This window comes from Barbatula barbatula, assembly GCF_947034865.1.
Source record: "Barbatula barbatula genome assembly, chromosome: 4".
Taxonomy (NCBI): domain Eukaryota; kingdom Metazoa; phylum Chordata; class Actinopteri; order Cypriniformes; family Nemacheilidae; genus Barbatula; species Barbatula barbatula.
The window spans coordinates 27,869,211-27,892,952 of NC_136768.1; the positions used below are offsets into that span (position 1 = coordinate 27,869,211).

Sequence of the window (23,742 nt, forward strand, 5' to 3'; positions counted from 1 at the left end):
CCGAATTGTTTGTGGTGCTTGACAGACACAGGCAATGGTATTACGACATAACGTTATTATGTCTTTTCGTTATTTAACAAAGTCTTCCGCTCAAACGGATGTGGTCTACTCTGGCTGGAGTATATCTGCCCGTGCAGGACTTTATAAATAACACCAGAGTCTTCCCAACGGAGAGGACTCTTCATTCGCATGAGTAGTCACTCCCCCCCGCTCCTTTCACTCCTCCTCTCCAGCACCTCCCCCTCCCGCCGCCCGGAGCGCCTGGATTGTTTTACTGCCTTTTATGGCTTTATTGTTTCAGAGATTTGAAGCTGTTTTCAGCTCCTCCAGCTGCCCACTGATTCCCCTCTAAAAACACATGGCAGGAGGACAGCCAATCACGGCCTTTCTCCCGTGTTGATGACTGGGGGGTTTGGGGGGCGGACACATCTCGGACCACCTGGCTAGTCCCTTGGAGCAGGATAATAAGGGGATAATAACATGATTTCACTTTTATAAGCTGCAGGATTGTTTAGGCCGACTCCTAAGAAACCTGCTGAACAAATAAGCAATGACGAAAAAGTCGTTTCAAGTCTGTAAATTAGACAAAGTTTGCATTATTGCATCAGTGAATGTTTTATACAGCCATTTTTTGTAATTGTGATCGATTAATCGTCATTGATCACATCCAGAAGAAAGTTTGAGTTTACGTAATATGTGTACTGTGCATCTTAATTTAGTTTTTTATAAACACATACATGTATGTATTTAAGAAAAATATAACATTTAAAAAGAATAAATGTCTTTATTACATGCAATTATAAATATATACATGCGCTTAAAAAAACAAGAAGTAGGATTTACTTGGATTTTTTGTGTTAAGTTACGTCTTAAATTTGATTTCAAAATGTTTGTACGCCAAACATTTTAAATTTGTGTGCCAAAACGTTCAAATTTTAGCACAAAAACAATAAGTAAATCCTAGTAGTTGTTTTATCCCAGTGTTTATGTGTAAGTATATGTTTTATAAATACAAAAGTAATATGCACAGTACACCGTCATATATTACGTAAACACAATCTTTTGTTCTTGATGCAATTAATCGTTTAATATTCCTAATTGTGATTTTAGTGGTGTGTCGATAGATGAAAAATAAAGGGCCGATTGTTACAGAAATATTATGACTGTTAAATACAGTTTTGACAGTAAAATCATGTAAACAAAGGCCCCAATGCAAGTTTGTAGATTAGTATAAATTATATTTCATTATTTTTGTTTTATTGAATAGAATCTATGTGTGTTTAATGAAATAATACACATTAATAACAGTTGTAAAATACATTTTAGCATACGAATCTGAAAACAAACCACATTGTAACAGATGGAGAGAATGGATGAGGCAACAGATTGAGTTAACTTCCACCTTACCGTTTTTCTTAAGATGTCTTGACTTTCTTAGAAGCGTCTCTTTTTACTGTTTCCCAGCGTGACGGATCTTATTTCACCTGGAAACTCGAGAAGTTATGTTTCCAGGAATCTCTTGGATACACTTAATTGCCTTTGTTGAGACGAAACTATTACTCTGAAAATTGCGCTCGCCCCAAACCTTTGCAAAGTGTGTCGGACGGCTTGAAGTCCGACTGACTGACTGACAAATACTGAATCGCCGTCTAAAAGAAAACACAATGCATTTAAATACTGGTTGTTTTAATGATCTTTAGCATTAAACCCTGTTGTCACATGTTGTTAAAACTATTCTCAAAGCCCAGAAATGTACACACACAAACATTTCTTTAAGAAATAATAGCGTACATTACAATGTAATAAACACTCTTGACTATTAATATGCATTATTGAATTATTATAGATCTAGCCAATGCTAACTTTTATACACAAGTACCCAGGTGTTAATGTACAAAATTAAATTAGATTTTTAACAACCCAGTGTTGTATGTAATGTTGGGCTGCTTTTATCAGTTCCAAAAACTGATCTGGGTACAGTTGGGTAGCTGTTACAAGTGCCCTGCTGTACTGAGGTTCAGTGAAGCATTTATTGAGATAAATATCAAGTACACCCCCCCCACGTGTAAAACACTACTCTACTGAAACTGTGGCTATTTGATCCACTTACAGCGCCGCCATGTGGTGTAAACCGGTACTGGGCAACTGGTGGGAGGGGGGAAGTGTTGGAGGAGAGCACAAGAAAGACAGACATTCTTTTTTCAGACTGATCCCAGAGCAGATGTTAACAGCCTCATATAACACAAACAGAAGTTTAATGACCGTGTGTAACAAACCTTTGATCCCGAGGTCAACCTGAGATGTTGGAGTCTATTTTTATTAACAGTCTTATTTACGGTACTTAATTTTTTATACATTTTAATGCAAAATTGTATTTTCAAAGCAATATTTTTGTTAAACCGTAATAAGACATCCATCACTTGACATAAAAGTAAGTCACGTGAAATACAGGATGCACTCTAAACTAAAAATAGGTGCTACTGTTTAAGTCTTGTTTTTGGCACAACAAGCCCAAAGCATCATGGGATTCCGGGGCAGGATGAGGTAAGTCTGGCTAATTCATCCTGCTGGCCATGTTTCACTACGGCACTGTTTGGAAAAGAAATCAAGCTGTTTATTTAAATAATGCTGCACGATGTGTAGTGTAAAAATATTTCAAAGCGTAATAGTCCAGTTGAACAGGTTGTTGATATTTAGTTATTTGGTGGATAGTTGTTAGAAGTAAAATAAATTCTTATTGTTATTTTAATCAGCAAAAAAAATGTGGGGTGCCATATTTCGTGTGTTGTTACCGCTACAGTTTTAAATGTCTGTTTGTATGTTCTGCAGAAAACTGCTAATCATATATGTAATTCATATTAAATCAAATGGAGCTAATGTAGTGTTACCAATAAAAGCCATTAAGTTTTTTCAATAAACGTCTCTTTAGAGATTAAGCATCTCCTCTGTTATCGTTCATGTTTTATATCAAGTATCAAGAATACTACGGTAGCGATCACCGGGTGCTCTGGTCTAGCTTTAAATACTCATGGCATGTGTAACGTGCTGACGGGATGTTTACCGCAGGCCTGCTGTTTAATTCAGAGCTTTCACAACATAAAGCAGAATAAAGGCGCTCAAGGTAACGGGATTCAGCAATTACTAAAATCACAGCCCTGACGGAGCAAGACATTTCATCTGAGCTGTTGTCATGGGAACAGGCCTGAGGCCGCACCGCCTTCTCGCGTCAGCCTGCCATCACACAATAAACACAGATGAGTGAGAAAGAGAGAGAGAGAGCACAAAGTGTTTTCTTATACAGACCCCAGTCAGAGATCAGCTCACATTCAACTACACAATAGAAGTGGAGTTCACATTAACCCTCGAAGAGAAACGCCAACTATATCCGAACGGAACATCTGCAAGAGCAAGTTAAAGTGCATTACAATAGTAAACAAGTATACTGGGATGATCCCTCACAGATTTGAAGATCAACGATAAATAGATGCGTGTTATCTTATTGTTTTACATAAAAAAGTCATTTATGACCAAAGCATGCTGGGAAGAAGAAATATTTCGATGTGTAGTCAAGGTCAGACGAAATGCCTTCAAATTATAATTCAATGAAATCAAAAATAGACCCACACTGTTTTAGGTGAACTGCTGTTTCTTTACATAAAAAAAGCATGTTGTACTTACATTGGACATGCATGTTGATCATGGCAGGATTGGGGTCAAGAGTGTTATTGTACACAGATAGTGTAAATGTAAGTACAATATAACAACACGCATAAAACGGAGAGAAAAGTCCAGGTTATTACCTTTTTTTTCTAAACACTGCTGCTTAAAAGGGAATATAAACTTGTTTTCTTTCAAGTATTTGAGGTCTGAAAAAATACAGAGCATCTTTTCTGTTATTTTCAAGTGTTTCTTCGGTTTTCATTTTCTGCAAATAAATGCAAAAAGAGTGAAAATCTAACCGTCATCTGCTGACTGTAAATGGAAGTATTGATTGTCAGAAATGAATCCGTTTGGTCATATTGGATAACCCAAAGCATGACCCTCTTTCTCCCTGACAGATGTTGGGAGCCCTCACTGCGATCCCCATCAAGGTGCCTCACGTGAGCTCTCTTCAGAGGCTGGCGGGACACTCGCCCAGCGTGCTACCTCAGGTATTACATTCTTCGTAATGGTTAACACAACCGTTTACATAACATCACATGATGCAAAGTGCCTCATTAATCTTATATGTATAGTCAGGGCTCGACATTAATGCCTGTCCGCTTGTGAATGTTATGTATCGGTATCTAAGAGAGAATAAATCGGAGGATATGACACACTAAAGGAAATTGTAGTACCCTATAGTATACTATAGTATCTAGGAATTCTACTGCAGTTTACCTGTTTTATATCAAAGGTACACATTTCTAGTAAGTGTGCAGTTCATTTTCATATTGTCATTTCAGAATTACAGTTTTCAATATTGTTCCTCTCCCCAAATGTTGTCACTACCGATACCGTGATACCCAGTGATACGTTTCAGTGACTGTTTCGGACTATTTTTGAATACTTTTGTGCCTAGCTCAAAGATGCCAAACAGAACACGGTTAGCAAGCACCGTTCTGAACAGATGTACACACATATACAAATGACATTTTAAGGAATAACGGCCAATATGTTTGCTTAATTGCAGAAAAAATATGTTTGATCACACAGATTTTCAGTCTTTTGAACAAATTAACTTCAAAACGATAAGATCGGCCTACTCACCATGTTAATATTAGAGAGAGGGACACAGTAATAATTCTTGATCAAAAATGTAGGGGTGCGGCTTAAATCAGTATCAGCCAATGGACTTAAACATACACTGTTTCCGTAGTGACATGAAAGTGCACGACACATTTTTTACGTTGTTTAATAATTTAACAATAAAAAATAAAATATTTGTTTTTATGAACTTTTTTACAAATACAGTAATTTTAAAAACAACAATGGAAAATGGCAAAAACAAAGTACTACAATTTTCATATGTTGGAATAATAGGGGTTTGTTTGTGGGTATTGTGTGTTTCAATAAATGACAGAAGGATCTTGGTAAACAACAAAGATTTGAATGCTTTTAAGTGTGTTTTTTTATGCGGGACAGCAGTTTGTACGAATTCTGTCGAATGGCCCGTATAGTACAAAATTTTAATACAAAGAACTGAGAAAAAATGACAAATTTAGGTAAACGAAAATGATATGGACCTAATTTATCCATCTGTATGCAACATTAATGTCATTTGTCAGATTCCAGCCCATTCTTGTGATGAAATGCATATTTCTTTAATGATGATACTTGTGTCTCTGTAGCACCAGTGCTAACAATTATATTTAAGGTCATATTATAGAGTTATATTTGTACTCAGACAAGTGAATGACAAACCATGACAATGCTTAATGTCAACCCCTGATACACATAATTGAATAACTATATGACACACTTTACATGTGCTTTATTAATTAAAGAGTGATGCATCATGGGTAAATACTGAAAAGTGTCATTAAATGTGAGCGGAAGTCAAAATAATGAGCTGAAACTTGAAAGAGTGTATACATGCGTCTTTAACAATTCATTAATAATTCAGCCTGAATCCAACACCCATCAAACATTTTTGGTCTCTGTAGGTTAGGCCAAAGACTCTTATTCCAGACAGCCTTCCCCACAGTCCATGTCGAGAGCAGCAGTCAGGCCAGACGCTGGCCTTGTCGCAGGGCATGGCTGTGATCAGCCCAAAGAGCCAGGGCGCATCTCTGCCAACTGCCAACAGCACCTTCCGCTACGAGAGACCGTCCAACGGGCAGGAGGAGAGTTCATCGACGCCACCGGCCGTACCTGGCGTCTCCACGGTCAACCCCGGAGTGGCATATGCCATCATCTCTGCGGCTTCACCCGCGACTCACGGCGTGTCGGGAGTCACGGAGGCCATCAAGGTGCAGCCTCTGATCTTCAGCCCGGACAGCAAGGTCAGAATGTACCCGGTCGGAATGTTTGTAAGCCCTTGATGTGGTGTTGTCTTGAGGTATCTTATGTGATCAAGACTACACGTTGCATATTAACCAGTAGGGATGCACCGAAATCTAAATTCTTGGGCGAAGCCGAATAAAAATGAAACACTTGGCCGAAGGCTGAATAGCGGATACGTTATTAGCATTCTTCAATTTGACTTGCTTTTCAATTTAACACGGTTGAACTTAAAATATAAAATTGAGCAAACCAATTCAATAAAAATAAAATGATTCATCTGTTTACTGTGATATAGGTTATAATCATCCAGCCACAGATTCCCAGCAGCTCTCCAGCATCACAGACAGACAGCGCCGTACATGAACCGAGCCCTGATCCCTCGACCCCAGCCAAAAAGACAGAAGAGGATCCAGAGGTACAGTACAAACTAGAGTAGACCATCAGTATCATTTCGGGATCACGATGTAAAAATAATGTTTTCAGCCTTTGTTTTTAAAACATTTAGCAATGCATTCAAACAAAACGCTCCGTAATGTTACTGCAAGGACATTTTTGTTGAGAACACGTTGAGAAGACGTGTTTAATTTCACTGTGTAATGTAAATGTCAGAATTTACTTTATCGGTCAAGTGTGTGCAAGCACACAAGGAATTTGTTGTGTTTTTTTATGAGCTCTTGGTACGTAAAAAACATGCATATGACACGAGAACAGGAAGAACAAACAACAAGTAAGTACAAAATATGTATTACTCGGGAACAGAAAAAGAGAAAAACGAAAGTAATAATGATAATGTTGTATACAATTGGAAGATCTATGTACAGATTTGTGCTCTTACAGTATACAGCAGTATATTTAAAACATGCATATGTATTTACATAGTACTTGAGAGAGAGGTGGTGATCAGGAGTGAAGAAATGAATCGCAGGGTAACAAAACGGGTATCAATTCTGTGTTAGCTGTTGAAGCTGGTAATGGCATCGGGGAAAAACTGTTTTTATGCCTAGATGATCTGACGGGCAGAGATCTGTAACGTCTGCCTGAGGGGAGAAGTGCGAACAGGTTGTGGTCGGGGTGAGAGGGGTCTGTGATGTTACTGAAGGTTGGGCAGGTTAACACCAATTATCCCTACAGCTGTCCTAACGGTCGGCTGCAGTCGTCTTCTATCCGATCTGCTGGCTGACCCAAACACTTACAGAACTCATTCAATGACAGCTGAGTAAAAGTGTGTCATCTGTGCTTGTGGCAGGTTGAACTTTTTTTGTTGACGAAGAAACGTATTAATGTGTTTAATTTCTCTACAGAAAATTGCCTTCATGGTGTCGTTGGGTCTGGTGACGACAGAACATCTGGAGGGTGAGTCTGTGCCATGTGCTTTTTCGCCTTGAATGAAGACAAAAACGCTATCATATCATTAATAAAAGCTTTTATTGAATAAATTCACTTTTTCGAAATCGAAATGACTTCGTATTTTCTTATTTTTGAAAGTTGGCCTTGTGTTTTCTTTCAGAGATTCAGAGTAAAAGACAGGAGAGGAAACGACGCAGTACAGCGAACCCCGCGTACAGCGGCCTGTTTGAACCCGAGGTCTGTCTGTTCGGCTGTCAATAGCACATTATTGTTGTAAATGTTACACATTTGTAAATGTCTTGTATCTCACTTTTAGCGCAAACGCCTCGCCTCGCATTACCTGAACAGCGCGATGTTTCTGTCGGCAAAAGGTAAAGTTCATTTTGCTTTTCTCAACAGCTGAGCTGGAAATGAACAAAATTCAAGTGTTTCATTTCAATCGGTCTGTATTTCAAATCTTTTTACACTGCGAACTGTCGAGAAGCAGCTTTACGGAAATGAATATTGAAGGCTGAATCTTAATCCGAACACTTTGATTTCTTTCACCTTTTGTGTCTTTGTTTAACTCGTGCATCTTAACATATGAAATCCACCATAATATTAATACATTTAAACGATTTTCCTAGAAAACAACATAACAAAAGCGCATAAGAAAACAAGCTTTTTTGGTTAGTCCACAATTACGTTTTTGTTATTTTAGAGCTTGGATGTGCTTCTGTTTGGACTTTTACTCGTCTAAACACAGCGTGAATTTACACTTTAAACTGATAATAGCCAAACATAAGCACTGCTGGTTAACCGTGTGTGATCACTGTATGATAAACACTAACCAACTGTCTGCTTCACTCACACGCTAGACTCTGAGGAACTGGGTTGGAAGGTACGTCTGTAACATCGCCGCCGCTATGCGTCTGTGTGCATGCGTGAATTCTGAACGTTTGACTGTAACCGTGACATCTTTCATTCCTTCTTAAACGATCGCAAGCTGTGTTGTGAAACGCTGCCATCTTCTGCACAGATCGTGTCATTTCCTCAATGTCTTGGAAATAAAAGCCAGTTTTTCTGGTTGGCATCAGGGTGTTGGTAACTATAAGGGCTAATGTTTGATGGTCGTGTGGCACACAGGAGGAGCTGCAGCATGACGACCACTGCGCGGTCTGTAAAGAAGATGGAGATCTGCAGCCGTGTCACACCTGCACCCGAGCGTACCACCCCGACTGCCTGCACCTGCCTCTCATAACTGCCAACAGAGCCACGTGGATGTGCCCCAAGTGCCAGAAGAAAGTACGTCACAACACGCACTTCAACGACGACTGTGTGAAGAAGAGGAATGTGCTCACCTTCCGTTTGTGTTTTGCAGGTTTTGAACAAAGAAAACTTGACTTGGCCACAGAACTTCATCCAGTCGTATGTGACGCACAAAACAGGTGCGTTCGCTATCAAATCTGGAATTGTTCATATTGCGTGATGACAGAATAATGTGATGATGTGATGATTTTCCAGTGAGAGAGGAGGAGAGGAGGAAGCTCGTGAGAAGAAACGGTGAACTGAAGAAAGAGTGCGAACATCTGAGCGAACAGGACCAAAGACTCGGCAACTCTCTGTCGGTAAGAGTTTCGCTAAAGTCCTACAGCCGATAATCCAAAAGAGTCATCATCAAGTTGAACATCCAGCAGAGATGAACGTAACCGCTCACACAACGAGCGCTCATGTCGCGAGGTTAAACCGTGTGTGTTCGTGTGCCCAACAGAAATGCATGGAGCTGAAGGACCGTCTCCTGACTCAACAGCGGGACACGCAGGCCTCTCTGGAGCGCCTCAAGACTTTAATACGCCTCATCCAGCGCGACCAGATGATTCAAGTCACTATGACAGCCACCACGACGGGAGCGTCGCTGCTCTCCCTGCCCTGGATCAAAGCCACGAGCAGCAGCACCACGCCGCCATCTGTAGGCCCCGCCGCGGTACTGCACAAAAACCTGCTGCAACCGCAAGACAACAACTGACCCCAGATCACCAAACACATTCTTACTGAGACACGGACGTGTTGTCTTCTGGTAATGTGGAAGGGGGGGAAATGCAAAAGAAGTTCGATTCATGAGTATTTTTTAAAGCCAAACACACACACAGTGCTCACAATATTTTTTTTTACTCGTCGTTTTTTAATTTATTATTAGCCTCACTTTATTTACGACTAGATAAAATGCCGTCGCAGATATATGAAATGAGTATTCTACATAGCTAGAGGCGTTTTGTATGCTTTGCGTTTTTTACAGGGGGGTTCGGTGTTTGTGGGTGGGGTCTGTGGGTGGGAGGGTTACGGTAGTTGTAGTTGTCTTGGCAAGCGACGTATGAAACAAAGAGCACTGTACATTGATATATTTGAATAGATGGTTAGCATTTTCCGACGAACAGCGGTTGCCATAACAATTCAGGTTAAAGAGAGGGGGGCGAGCACGGACGAGCAGACGAACACGACAAACGAACAACAACAAACTTTTTCAGTATTAATAGAGTTAAAAGAACAAAGTATTTAAGATAACAACATAATTTAACCTTTTTAGTGGAGATTTTAGTATTTTCATGCGGATGCCTGGGAATAATTAAGTATTGGCGGGAGGGATCGTCCTTGTACATATATTTATTTTATTTTGGCTGTCCCAACAAACTAAAAAAGCTAAAGGCCATTTAAGTTCTTTGAGTGCCTGATCCCATTATCCAAAAACGTAGATTTTTTTCCCCCAGTTTATAAGATATGCCAAAAACCAGGAACGGTTTTGTACCGTTGACGTTTCATCTCATCTCGCTTTCGTCTGTTTTTATTTTCACTTATGTGTTGTTTGTTTTCATTTTACTATCCTTCGTTACGTCTTGGACATCAACCACAGTTGCGTTATTATTATTTCTGTTTTCTAGAATGAAACACTGCCTGATGAATATCATAGTCATATCAAGATTATGCCCTTAATACAGAAAAATCCTTGAATTGGTACTCTGGAGATTTGAATGATTTGTCTTCCGCTGTGTTTAAGTTAAACTGTTTGTTTAAGGAAACCACAGCCCCTAACGGAGTTACAAACAATTGCAATGGCACTGTCATTCTTAATAAATTAGATTTCATTCAATATTTAAAGAAACAAATAACGTCATGTTCCGTTGTTTATATATTTAAGGGCTAACAAACTTCGATCAAACCACATCTGGAATAACTAAAGGTCTTCTTCCAATCGAAAAGAAACATTTATGAAATCTCCTGAAGTCAGTTGAAGTCTGTATATATAATCTAAGAAAATGCATTAAAAGATCTTTTCACTGCTTTATAATACAACATGCCAGAAACGATTGAAAGCATTTTATCATAAACATTTTACTAAAACGGGATTATTAGACGATATTATAGCATTAAAAAAGATGTAACGGTGTGTTCTGTTATAATGCGTTATATGTACAGACTTCATTAAGAGTGCTGTTGTTTTACTTATTGATTTTTTACAAAAGCCCACAGAATGTCTCCTTCAGGTCCTGTATTGTCGATTGTAAATAAATGCATATCATGTGTCGGACTGTTTTGTCACCTGCTTAATACTGAACTAAATCAGATGTGCCACTGCAAAAAAAGATCACGGTCTCGTTTTCAAGTAAAATGTGTAAACAAAATAAATGTACTTAAGTACTTAAATGTACAAAACATTGATATTTAATAAGAATATTTTTGTTTATTTCATATTTAATAAGCATATTTTGTTTATTTTCATATTCTCGCAAGTAAATTGTGTATTCTTTTATTCTTTGTATTTATTGTATTGATTTATTCTGTATTTATATTTGATTTCTTACTAGAAAACAGGACACGAGGCAGGCAAACATGACAGCCCCTCACTATCAGTTTGGTAAAGAAATCTGCATATCGTTTTCATTCACACGCTGTCACTCACGTTCCAGAAATCCTCTCCGGGAGAAACTGTGCTGTGCTTCTACAGATCTATTTTACTACACTCGACACTTGGTTGAACAAAAACAAAATCTATTCTTTTATCAATGAACAAATGAGGGAAGACGCAGTGTTTTTGATTATTTGCTAATTATGCATTTTGACTTGGCTTACATTATGTGATGTGTACGTTTGCGACGGAGGATCGGACGGCGAGACGAAGGATTTAAGACCGAGATTTCTTCATGATCTCTTTGGGTCGTGTTTGTTTTGTTTGCTCTGAAGGGGACTGTCCAGTGGATAGTACATATAGAAAAGTGTGTGTCTTATATATGCCAATGTAGTTTTACATCATCTTATGATCTATTCAAGTCGAGTGATGGACATTGATCAATTGTAAAGAGTCTCACCTTTTTGTGCCCATTGAAAACTTGATTCATAATAAATAAGGAGAAATCCTGGAAAATGATGTACAAAATGAAATGAGTGTTGTGTGATGAGACCAGAACGTCAAGGCTGGGTGGCGCAAATGCACCACGTGTCACATGTCACATACTAAACCTGTTTTCTGCATATTTGTTCTACTCTAGTACTTATAATAGAATACAGATCTGTTGAAAAACAGTTTTACTACACTCCATCTCGCCGCCATGACAAAACACCAACTATACTGTATTTGCTACATATATTAGCACATTGTGTACAGTGAATACTACGTTGACTACATTTGTAGCAGCACTTTGCCTTGGGAGAAATGTAAGATATGTCCACCAACTTGTTAAAATGTATAAACTAGGGCTGTCAACGTTACAATATTTAATGCCATTAACGCAACATCAGTTTTTTCTGTCATCGTTTCCTAGCATTACATTATATAATCACGCTCTTATTCATATCGAGGCCTTTCAACTATTTAGGCACATTTGATATGGTTGTATTGACATGTCCAGTATAGATTGACAGCTTCTGATTGTGGAACACGGCTCAACGCGACAGCGGTCCTGTCTGGTGCACACACGAGCTAAAGGCTTCAGAATCTATCAACTTCTCTTTTATGCTTGAATGAACAAAAGAAGCACTAAAATAAACATGTTTAACAAGATAAACAGCGTTTTTTTTCATTTCAATGAACATTCATCTCAGTTAATTGCAGTAAACGGGTGTGATAAATCGCGATAAAAATATCGAATCTATTGACAGCCCTAGTACAAACATGTTGTGTCCTCAACTGTACAGAAAATGTTTTTGGGAGACATTGAAATGAATGCGCTTCAATGCAGTGTTTGGAACTATTGGTCGCGCCATGACACGAGCTACTTCCGCATTCCATTCTTTCAACGGACGTCTATGCAAGTGTCGCAACTCTGTTTTTCAACGGCTTTGCTAGAAACAATAACGAACATAACATGTTAACAGAAATGTGAACAAAGCATAAAAAAGCAACGTTCATTTTAACATTTGAATAAGTCAGATTGTAAAAATCATGAAATGTACCTTTAATTTTCCCTAACATTCATTATTTTCTGACAAAAAAAGTCAAATTTACGCTGTAGCATGACGTCACAAGCGACGCATGGTGTCAGGCGATTGGAGCTTACAGACCCGAACACCAAACTTGAGATCCAGTGCAAATTAAATTAAATACATATAATGGAAAGGAATAAAAAAATGTTAAACATATGCAGACATTTGTGTGTCATGAAAAATGTTTGTAAAACTGCCTTTAAATAATGCAGATTTATAAAAAGTATTTCTTTATATTATTAATCAAGAAAGTAGCTGCAGTATTCCCAGCGAACAGTTTTTGGTTACCGTAACGTTCCCCTAACGTTAGTTTCTGTTTCCCATAACGTTCTGAGAACCAAAAACTTACGACTAACGTTTTATTTCAGTTAAGATAACCAAAAACAACCTTAAAAACACTTTCTGAGAACCAGAAACTAACGTCCGTTTCGCTTCACTACACAGTTATGAATACATCCATCGCTTGTCTAATTAAAATAAGTTAAATACATCATCCCACAGGGACCCACACAATATGGAGGATGAAATCAATGCATCCGATTATACTTTTGCCCTAATAATTCCCTTTACATTAATATTTAAAAGCACTGTAGATCATTTCTAAAACCACACTGTGTAGGCCTACCTCAACATCAAACATAGATACAGAAATAAAATGACTTCAACACGATATTTAAATCCGATTTGTATTGACAGAAGAATAAACGTTTCATTATCTTCAGCCTAACCCTTGTCTCACCACAGAAGTATAGCGCGGCTCCGTCTTTAGATGAGTTTCAGTCCTTACATCACGGTCTGTTTATTAAGATGTGTTAAATCAATCGAAAATCACCACGTTTTTAAATAAAACATTTAAAATAAATAAACCGCTAAACGAACGTGTTAGTGAGGGAGGTCAAACGAATGACCGTTAATTTTTAAATGACGGATGCGCGGCAGAGCGGAGAATGCACGTGCTCGAGCGCACACACATACAGACAACCACACTACAGAAACACACATGGATTTATATCATTGTATTTTCATTTAGCTTTACTAGATTATTATTTTCAGCCATTAAAGGTCACATTTATTCACTTTGGTCAGTATAACACGTGTAAATGTGATCTTATTATTTCTGTGTAGCACGTGAGGTCACTGACGTTTACCAGTTTTTACCCTTTTTACCTTAAAAAGAACCGTCAGGTAACGTTATTTTCTGTTTCTTTAAAACACAGGCTAACGTTTTGGGAACGTTCTTTTCTGGATGCAAAAATAAAACCTGAAAAGAACGTTCTTGGATCCCCAAAAAAGAACTGAAAACTAACGTTAGGGGAAAGTTCTGTGTTGCTGGGCTACAGTAGCGTGAATGTAATGACAGGTAGCCTATCGGTGAGCATGCTTTCGGTCCAAATATTAACCACAAAGATATTTTTGGATCGGTGAATAGTGAAGTATTGTTTGTAACCCATGTCAACGGAAGCGGTTGCTATTAGTGTGATGGCGATCTCAGATGTAAATGTTTGGTCTATAATAAGCACGCTGGGCACTGGGTTGGGTCATTCCTCATGTATATTTAGTGCACTGTGGGAATTCAAATAAACTTCATGTTGTGCTCATGTAGCCCATGGTCACAGCACAACTCTTTATTTCAATAAATAGTTATTACATTTGCACTGTAGATTGAGACTACGTGAACAATGTACAATAATTCACAGTAATAATTAAGCTTTATGTATTAATGTGAAAGACGTTTTTAAATGTTGCTTTTTAATGTAAGATAATCCTTATGCATCAAAATTCGCGTTTGATCATTTAAAAACTCTCAAGCAAAACTGTTCGGTATCTATATAAAGGTACTATTTCTATCTCTGTCTATTCCAGCAGATGACGCTATTGCAGTACTACTGTATTAAAATATGCGTCATTATTTTAGCGACTCTCTGTGTGCAACTATATAAGGAATCTTCTTCAATTGGATGTGTGCAGGCTTTGTAATGGAATGGGCTTGAAGACACACATAAGGTCGTGGAGTCTTTTCATCCCATTGAAATGATGGTCAATCTGATCACCAGCGACAGGACACAATGCCCAGCAGATCAGACTGTGATAACATGCCCTTGTGTTGATGTTGTGAATGACCTCTGACTGGAGGACCCTAGAGCACGTAAACGCTAAGAAAGACGTTCCCTTAACGTTACTATTTGGTTCCATTTTGGTCTTTTATTTGGTTGGAATGTTCGCAAACAAAACAACGTTGTTATGATAAAAAAACACGCACGGAATAATCAAACCTAAACTTAGTTCCCATATACATACGTTTACTAAATGTTTCCTATTGGTTGTCTTTAAGTTGTTTTTGCAACCATACGTTGCAGAGGTTTTTTTATTTTAGACAAAATAGAACCATATTCTAAGTAAAGAACATAACTTTCCGGCTAACATTTACAAACATTTTACTTACGTTCTGGGAACCAAAAATTGTGAGCTGGGAAGTTAGCGGGCGATCATTGCAGGTCAAGGTCTACACGTTTGGCCTGTTCACAGTCTCATATCTAGTGTCACCACACACAAGCGTCAATGCATCACACTTAACAGACTTTTATTTTGATTGCATAAACATCTATTATTCTCCCCGGGATATAAATGGAGAAAAACGGCGTATCGGCTCAATCCATCATTTCAGTGCATTGTGATCTTGACCTTGGTTTGACACGACTAGACCAAGAGAAATAACCGAGCTGTGCTTCATATCAATTACTGCAGCATTTCCTTCATGAATCACTTATGATTATACAGTCGATCGCACAATGACCTGAAATGTATTTTTCTTGTAAATACAGTTACTTGGACATTTGCGTCATACTTATATGTTCAAATGTCATTGTCTTATAAAACAGCATGTCACATTGACATATATATCAACATTATACACTTGTTCTTGAATACGTTGTTGTCTAACAGAGATTTGAACATGTGACTTACATACGGAGCCATTGTTTGTTTAAACATCAAGTTCTTCTATCTATTATCATGTCATTGATGTCTATTTAAAATCAATACGTGATTTTCACGACCTTGGTTAACTGTTAGTGTCGTTCTTTATTCTCATGTGTCGATCGATCGGAATATAACACATCAGCGGTGGTCGTACGAGATTCTGCTGAGCACGGTTGGATCTCCATTTCAAAGAGTCGTTCATTACGTTAAATTCATAATATTAGTCGCTCAGAACACTGTTTTACCATATGTGACAGATGTCTGTCCGACACGGAACTGAACAGCGTTGGGAAAGGGCATGAAAGTCATAGATTTTTTGGTGTAAAAAGTGTAGGTTGGGCATGGCCTGGGGATGCACGCTTGTTTGTGAAACGTTTGGCAGATAAAACACACACCCATCAGTGCAAACACATCCGGGACTTGTGGTTACAGCCAAACGTTTTATAGAATAGAGAACAGTTGAAGGTGAATGAAGGTTTTATGTTTCTCACACACTTTGTTTTATGATCAAACATGTCATTTCCATCCCATGGGACGTTGAGTTCAAAGGCACTTTTCATTGCTACCATCGGCTTTACAGAAAGCATTTGGAGTATGAAGGAAAAGAAATAGCTCAGAGAATGGCTACAGAATATGACCACTAGAGACAAATATTAATAACAGATCAAACTGGGCTTTCCCCTCATATGCTGCATTTTGCTCCTTTGCCAAATAGTTAAGTCAAATAAATACCTTGTAAGAATGGTTTGGTGTTTTCTCTTTACAAATAAACCCACAACCTTTTATTATGCATACATCAATTGGTCACCCTTCGTGTTAGTCTGTACGTTTAGCTAATATTTACCCAATAAAAACTAGTAAAAAGAGCTTGTCAACTATTTTTTAAATAGTTATTTCTATTTCCTAGAAAGTAGCGGTTTGGAGCATTTTTTCCAGGGATTTTCATTAAATCATGTATTGTGATCATTCCAGTCCAGTGTTTGTTGAATAAAAAAAATCAAACCTCAGGAGTGACAAAGTCATTCAACAGCAATGTGAAAATGTGACAGCATGACAAGACACATGAAAACTGAGAAAAATCAAGGATACAATTTCTGAACTTTTCTGAAATACATTTAGAAATATGACTAAAAAAATACACAGAGCATCCTTTCTGTTTTTTTCACCTGTTTCTGCAGTTTTCATATTTCATATGCAAACAAACAACATTTTATTCAACTTTTGGTAGAAATGTTAGTAGTCCACAGAATGAAACAAGAATGTTATAATGTATGAATAAATTGCCCATTTTTATTACCATAAACTCTCACATTGTTTATCCTTACTGTAAAAAAAACGTAAAAACTGTAAAAAAGAATCTGGTAGCTGCCAGCAAACCCCATTAAACTAACATTTTAAAATGAAATGTTTTTTATTCCAAACTTATACATCTGCATGTGTATTTCTGCATGAAAGCTGCATTTCAAAAATGTGAAAATTCTGTAACCGTAAAATTACCGCAAACCGTAAAATGACAGTTTTCTTACTGTGTTTTGCATTTGTTGCACCCATGTGGTGGATTCTCTGAGGGATCCCATATAGTGAATCCATGCTGATATGGTTGTCACGTTTGTTTCCAGGGCGATGAGACGCACAGCTGCTTCCTCGTGTGTAAATGTGCACTTCAGACAGTGTGATGTCTGCCGACTGAATCATAAGATGTTTTCTTCTGATATTCCACATGGATGATTTTCTGGCGACTGCTTTTCAAGCAAGAAATCTGAAGAGGTGGAATTTGGGCTAATAGACTACAATACCATTCTACAGACTACGACACTTAGAGTTGTGCCTTTTAAAAACACAGAAACAAAGTTATTTGGGTGCTTGAGTAAAATGTCATATTAGACTAATTCTGAAAAAAATTATTACATTGTTGGTTTACCTAGGAGAGGATTTTAAGGACAACAGCTTTTAAATAAGGTAAATAATAATTAAACTCTAATGTACTTACAGTATTGTCAGTTTATGTAAACTATACAAAAGAAAATGCTTGTGCTGTTACTTGCATTGGTTTTGCGCCCAAACAATAGAAGTGAATGGGGCCCAGTGCTGTCGGGTTACCAACGTTCTTCAAAATATCTTCTTTTGTTTTGCCAAATTCTCATTTACATTCACATTTAGTCATTTAGCAGACGCTACAAAGAGTTCGTGGAGCAATAAGCGATATGTCATCTTTGGGTGAACTTTATGACCTCTGGCTGTCCCGTGACAAACACAGCAAAAAATGCCACGCTATAATATAAATGTAAAATGAAAAAAGATACTTTAAACAACAAAACACTGAAGCAATATAAATGACCATTTACACTGTGTCAAAGACAGGTCATCATCTCTGTGAATCGCTTTACATAAACAAGTGCATTAAATGACAATTTACTGTGACCGCATTATGAGAAAGAGTTAATGTCGATTCTAAAAACGGTGTAAACCCGCCAGGACAGAAATAAACACTTTGGGCGGTTTGTTGGTGGAGAAAAAAGATGCGCTGGTCAACCGCCAAAGACGAGCTTCAGATTTGGTGACTGATATCGTCGTGTGAGATGAAGTTTACTCTTGTTTGAGGTTTCTGTTGTTTTCAGGTGTCATCTGGACTGTGACACATTATGTGTACAGTCCAAAATGTCAACGAACCTTAAACGGGCCACTACATCAACTTTTTCGGGTTATCTCGAGGGAGCGGTTGCCATGGAAACTTCTCTCCGCTCTGGTGAAACTCGACTCAGTTTGGAAAGTTCTGTCAAGCACTGTTTGTGTTCTTCATGTAAAATATAAAGGACTAAGGAGATACACGGATAGGGTAATGGGCGGGACATCTCAACACACTCTGAGCAGTAGTCCAATGACAAAAGATTGGCTCAGCTTGACCAATCAGAGCGTTTTGGAAGGAGCCAGGAGCTCCGCAGCCTGCTGACTGATGGTGGAAAACTGTATGTAATATGTAAAGCATTTTTTAAAAATCAAAACATTCCTTCCGAGACGTTTTGAAAACATGCTAAGCTCATACAGGTATATTGGTTTGTCTAAAAAACAATGCTATAGCCAGTTATTCTATTTTTGTTTTGGTCCACTGACGATTTACCCGCTAGTGTAGTTCAACAGTACATTCGACAATAAGCACTACATATTAAAACTTACGAGGAGTCATTTTAATGGCTATTTAAATGAGACAGCAATATGGCCCATAAATGCGACCTCCGGAGGACGCGGCCTCGGAAACAAGCTTCATAATGAGATATATTTGCAAAATACAAACCACTGCAAACTTATAAATGATCAGATAAACTTACCGTGTAAGAGTTGATGCTTTCCATCACACTCCTGTAAATGTCTGAAGGTGACCAGAACCAGAAGGTGGTCTTTGTCTCTTACATGAAAGCGACCCCGAGGGGAACGATGGCCATTTTGCACATATTCTTCCGGAAACCAGCGGGCTTGTGTTACTCTGTCAGTTTCCAGCCAACTCGAATGACTTGTGTGCTACATGCAGCGCCGATCTGAAAGTGAGGGAGCAAACAAAGGGGAATTGGAACCGTTTTACAAACCAGTGAAGACATTCAACCGAAAAATCGCAGCCAATATTCAATGAGTGAATAACGAGGCTTGCTGGATCAATACAATCCTACAGAAACAAAATAAATGTGGATATTCTGTACTATAAAGAACATTTGAACTCCCTCCATCAGGTCAATACAGATTCATAAAGAAAAACTAAATGAAATGAAATACAATGGATTTTTATTTCTTAGTATTGCTATTCATAACATCATTAGAACATCTATAAAATAATAACAATAATACTAATTTTAGATGTATTTATTTCTTTTCTTTTATGTTTCAAGAGCTTCAGACAATATTTTCATGGAAATATTGTTATAGTTTCTAATTCATTGAATTAGGTGTTAACTGTATCACTCCACCCTCACTATTAGTACTTGTTTAAGCAAATGTGTTGGGAGGTTATTTCGGACCGACCGGCAGTAATCTCGTTGTTCTGATAATGGTTTTATGGGTGCTAGTTCATAAAGACTAATCTTATGAACAGGTTGACTGTGATGCGTTGGCTCTGTCTGACTCTATCAGGACTCACGTGACACAACGATTGGACACTGAGCCGATAAGAGACGGAACCAGTTACAGGAACCAGAGATAAAGATGCTTGCCTTTGTCTTCTCCCGGCTTATTGACCTTTGTGGATGGTCTGGGTCTAGATTCTCAACAGAATGCTAATATAGGTAAAAGATCTATTAATAGTGAGACTGGCCAAAAGTCCACAGGGATCTCCTTTGGAGAATCATAGCAGACTTTGGTCGGCGACCACGGTTGTTTTCCACATGCTTTTACATCACAAATCTAAGCAAAAGTGACATCTTAATGAAAATACCCTCCTTGTCCATCACAAAGAAATCTGTCTGTGACATTTTTAAATGTTGCCGGTTCAGCCGTCTGGTGATATTGCTCTCTGGCTTGATGCCCGTGTCCCTGCGGTTTATGCTCAAATAGGTTCAGTCTCAGAGGTCTCCATTTCTTTGCACGCTCCGTCTACATGACGCAATATATTTTTGGTCTCAGCCTCATGGAAATTTCCATAGGGCAAGCTGTCAAAGAGTCCCACAGGAGGTTGGGTGAAAGTGCCACATTGGGTTGTCCGTGGCAGTCGTACGTTAACCTTGACGGATGGTCTTTGACCTCCGTGTAGTTTTACAGCCGTGACCCGCACCACTATGCTGATGAGATTGCTTCTTCTCAACGGAGAAGCCAGAAGGTTTATTTGCTCCATACATTTTTTACGGCCTTAAGTAAAACTTGGCAGATTCACGTCACTATTGATGAGGTAAAGGTTAAGTGTGTTAGGAGATGCCCATCATTCTTGGATAAATGATATATGTCTGACAGCCGAACCCATTCACACACTCACATGTCATACACATTCACAGCTAGGCGGCTTTCAAGAACATTGTTGGATTATTTCCTTTCTCATTTGATACTCCAAATCAATATTAAATATTACAGCGCTTTTTTTGTTTTATGAGCTCGGTTGCAGTGTCACAATGATAAAAACGTCAAATGAAATTGAATTTACATTAGCGTGAACTAGTTTTTAATTTCATGACTACATATTATATTATGTGCTGTTATGTAAATTTTTGAAGTATTTATAGATAGGATTTGTTGATACGTTTACTATAAATCATTTTTTTGTGCACGCCACCTCGGCCATGTTGCGCTTTTCTAGACATCGGTTGTGTATTCAGGTTTGTTATTTAAATGTTGATGCGCGTCAATCGCGCTCAAATAGTAACGGCAGACCCCAAGGGAGTGCAAACTCCCAAGCGCCAGAAAGAGGGAAAAAGCGACGCAGCCAGTGTTTTGCACGTGTTTGTATGTGCGACATGTGAACAGCCCTAACATTTCTATGATAAAACAGTTATCAAACATTAATAATTTAGCTACTTACAACATGCTGGCTCTTTCACAGTTAAAGCGGACCTTAACCTCGGCTCATGTCCATGGCAAATCCCGCCTTCCTTCATTTGTTTGGCCAACTTCCGGGGTTTCTGGCACCTTGCACACACACATTAGCAGAATTTATATTATTATTCAGCGAGAGACGGACACGGCAACGCTGTTTGATCCAACAGAGGTCAGGATGAACTTTCAACCTGTATGATCTTTAATTCCATGACACAGACAGCACAAATGATGGATATTTTTACATTACATGAATACATTCAGCAGGTTAAGAGGGTTATGTTCTTTCTAGAAGTCATGAGGTAATGGCACAGGTGTCCTTCTGTCGTGAAGACCTGCAGGTCGAAGTAAAAAGGGTGAAACGGGCAACGTGTCAAAACAAGGCAATGCACTGTACACACAGTCAATGTGAATGTGAAACATCCCATAAGAATGAAACATCTCTTTCATATCTCAATCATGTCTCCTCGAAATCAATGAGATTACATGGAGACCAAAATGGAAGTCTCATCTGCATCTCAGATATTCCTCCTGAGAAAAAGATGCAGAAATCTCACAAATATTGAGTTTCAATAATGTCAGAAACTGAGCCCAGAGTTGTCAAATCTGCACTCAATAGTCAATATTATTGAAGATCTGAATATGAACACAATTCTCATTGGTTTCTATTTGTATTTCTCCTAAGCAATTTTAGGTGAAACCTCTGAGGATAACGTTGTCTTCCAGTGTCTGTTTTCTGAGTCTTTAGGTCTGAAAATCTACAGCACAGAGTACCATCTTCATCTGAAACCGTGGTGTCTCCTCATAGTCCTAAGGTTTTCCAGCACTTTTTGTGTCTGGATGCCATCTGTTCGCACATCTCATATCATAAAAGCTTTGGAATGGCTACAGCTGTGTGTCTGAAACCTGAGGAAACTGCCTAGTCAGTCGATGCATGAAGGTTCCTCTAAAGCAAGCTTTCAACGCACCATAACGCCATGTCTGGATGATCCAGAGCAAATGCAAGTGAACCTCGCTTCAATTCATAACCAAGCATTTGAGCACACTTGGGTAGATGACTAACATTATCAGAAAGAATTCAAGAGCTCCAGACTCTGAGGAGTTTTACTAGTGAGGTGTGGCAGGTGCTTCATCCTGCTCCAACATCAAACAACATCCTGTCCTTCAGGGTTTAGGTTTACTTTATAGGCAAACCTGCATCCTCTTTGGATCCTGGTCAGTTATTCGTGAGGCCATGCATTGGCCTGAAATTCCTTGGGGAAACTCTCATGTTTCTTCCTGAACTGCTGGTTTATCTGCCTCAAAAGCAACTTGCGTATCATCAGCTACTGTACCAGCTCCACAACCATAAAGCAATGTTTTGTGCGTGCCATGACGTATCAACACAGATTAAACCCGGAAGGGTTTGAGGTGGCTCAGATTTCGGCACCTCAGCGGGCAGCAGCTCATGAATGCCAGTCACTTAAAGCACTTTGTATTTTAATCCAACAGTAGAAGACGTTTGGCCGGTACGCCACACGCTATACTTGGAAGACTGACCTCATGCGCACCTGTTACAGCGCTGTCAACACGCGCACATCTCCGGCTAAACCGTGACATGGGAGCTGTTTATTGATTCACGGGGAAACAAATCTTGTTTACAGGGGAACGGTATCAGATACGAGCTCACACAAACACGAACAGTGTACATAGTGTATATACCGCTTGCATTGCCTTTCACAATTGTGTTGCATGGGATGGGTCATAGCCTGGGTGACCTGTGTGTCAATCGTTGCCATGATTTACATTCCTTCCCTGCAAACAATGGCTTGATGGGAATGTTGTTCCAGGAACATGACATATTTCCATAATAGGCTTCTCACGTCAAAGTACTTTACAAAATAAGAACGCGGTAATGTTTAGGAGATTGTTAGCTCTTAACGCCATCACGACACTTAGAGATGTGATTGCAAGGAATGTATTTCATTGCATCTCATGTGAAGCAAGCATGCATGCATCCTATTGGTTTTGGGCATATTTATGTCATATGTTGATAAACATATGCAATAAGAATTTCGTATTTGGCTATTATTTGGTATCTAAATTTCATTTTTAAGTTAAGTACTGTTATGCTTTGATGTATATCATAAGCATCTTCTAATGAGAAATTAAAGTAAAGGTGTTTCCGTTTTTATTTGAAAAAACGCATTTACAGATTTTCGGTGGCAGGTCAATTCAACAATCCCAGTCGAAGGGAACGACTTTGGCGCAAATTGTTTCGTGAAGTCTGACATTCTCTTTTTACTAAAGTTTGTACACAAAAACTGAGGAGATTTCAGAATGCACCGATTATTTGGTGCGTTCTGAAATAGCGATTCAACTACATTTCCCATAATTCCCTGCAGAAATATATCAATTATAAATCTAATGCTCGACGTTTCGTTTTCAATTTCAAACATAAACAAACTTAAATTGCACATTCCGTCGTAA

The 23,742-nt window shown here is 38.6% G+C and overlaps 2 protein-coding genes across 2 annotated transcripts in view; both read left to right on the plus strand.

The window, feature by feature from the left end:
- phf21b (PHD finger protein 21B) overlaps positions 1-9,483 on the plus strand; it is a 28,611-nt gene extending 19,128 nt beyond the window's left edge. The window contains exons 3-13 of the mRNA XM_079455207.1: positions 4,059-4,151; positions 5,646-5,984; positions 6,281-6,400; positions 7,287-7,338; positions 7,493-7,569; positions 7,649-7,703; positions 8,190-8,212; positions 8,458-8,616; positions 8,693-8,759; positions 8,836-8,939; positions 9,083-9,483. Of these exons, the coding sequence (XP_079311333.1) occupies positions 4,059-4,151; positions 5,646-5,984; positions 6,281-6,400; positions 7,287-7,338; positions 7,493-7,569; positions 7,649-7,703; positions 8,190-8,212; positions 8,458-8,616; positions 8,693-8,759; positions 8,836-8,939; positions 9,083-9,337 (1,344 nt within the window). The 3' untranslated portion in view covers positions 9,338-9,483. The remainder of the gene's footprint in view (positions 1-4,058; positions 4,152-5,645; positions 5,985-6,280; positions 6,401-7,286; positions 7,339-7,492; positions 7,570-7,648; positions 7,704-8,189; positions 8,213-8,457; positions 8,617-8,692; positions 8,760-8,835; positions 8,940-9,082) is intronic.
- LOC306893362 (histone H2B-like) overlaps positions 1-23,742 on the plus strand; it is a 265,067-nt gene that overhangs the window by 177,208 nt on the left and 64,117 nt on the right. The window lies entirely within an intron of this gene.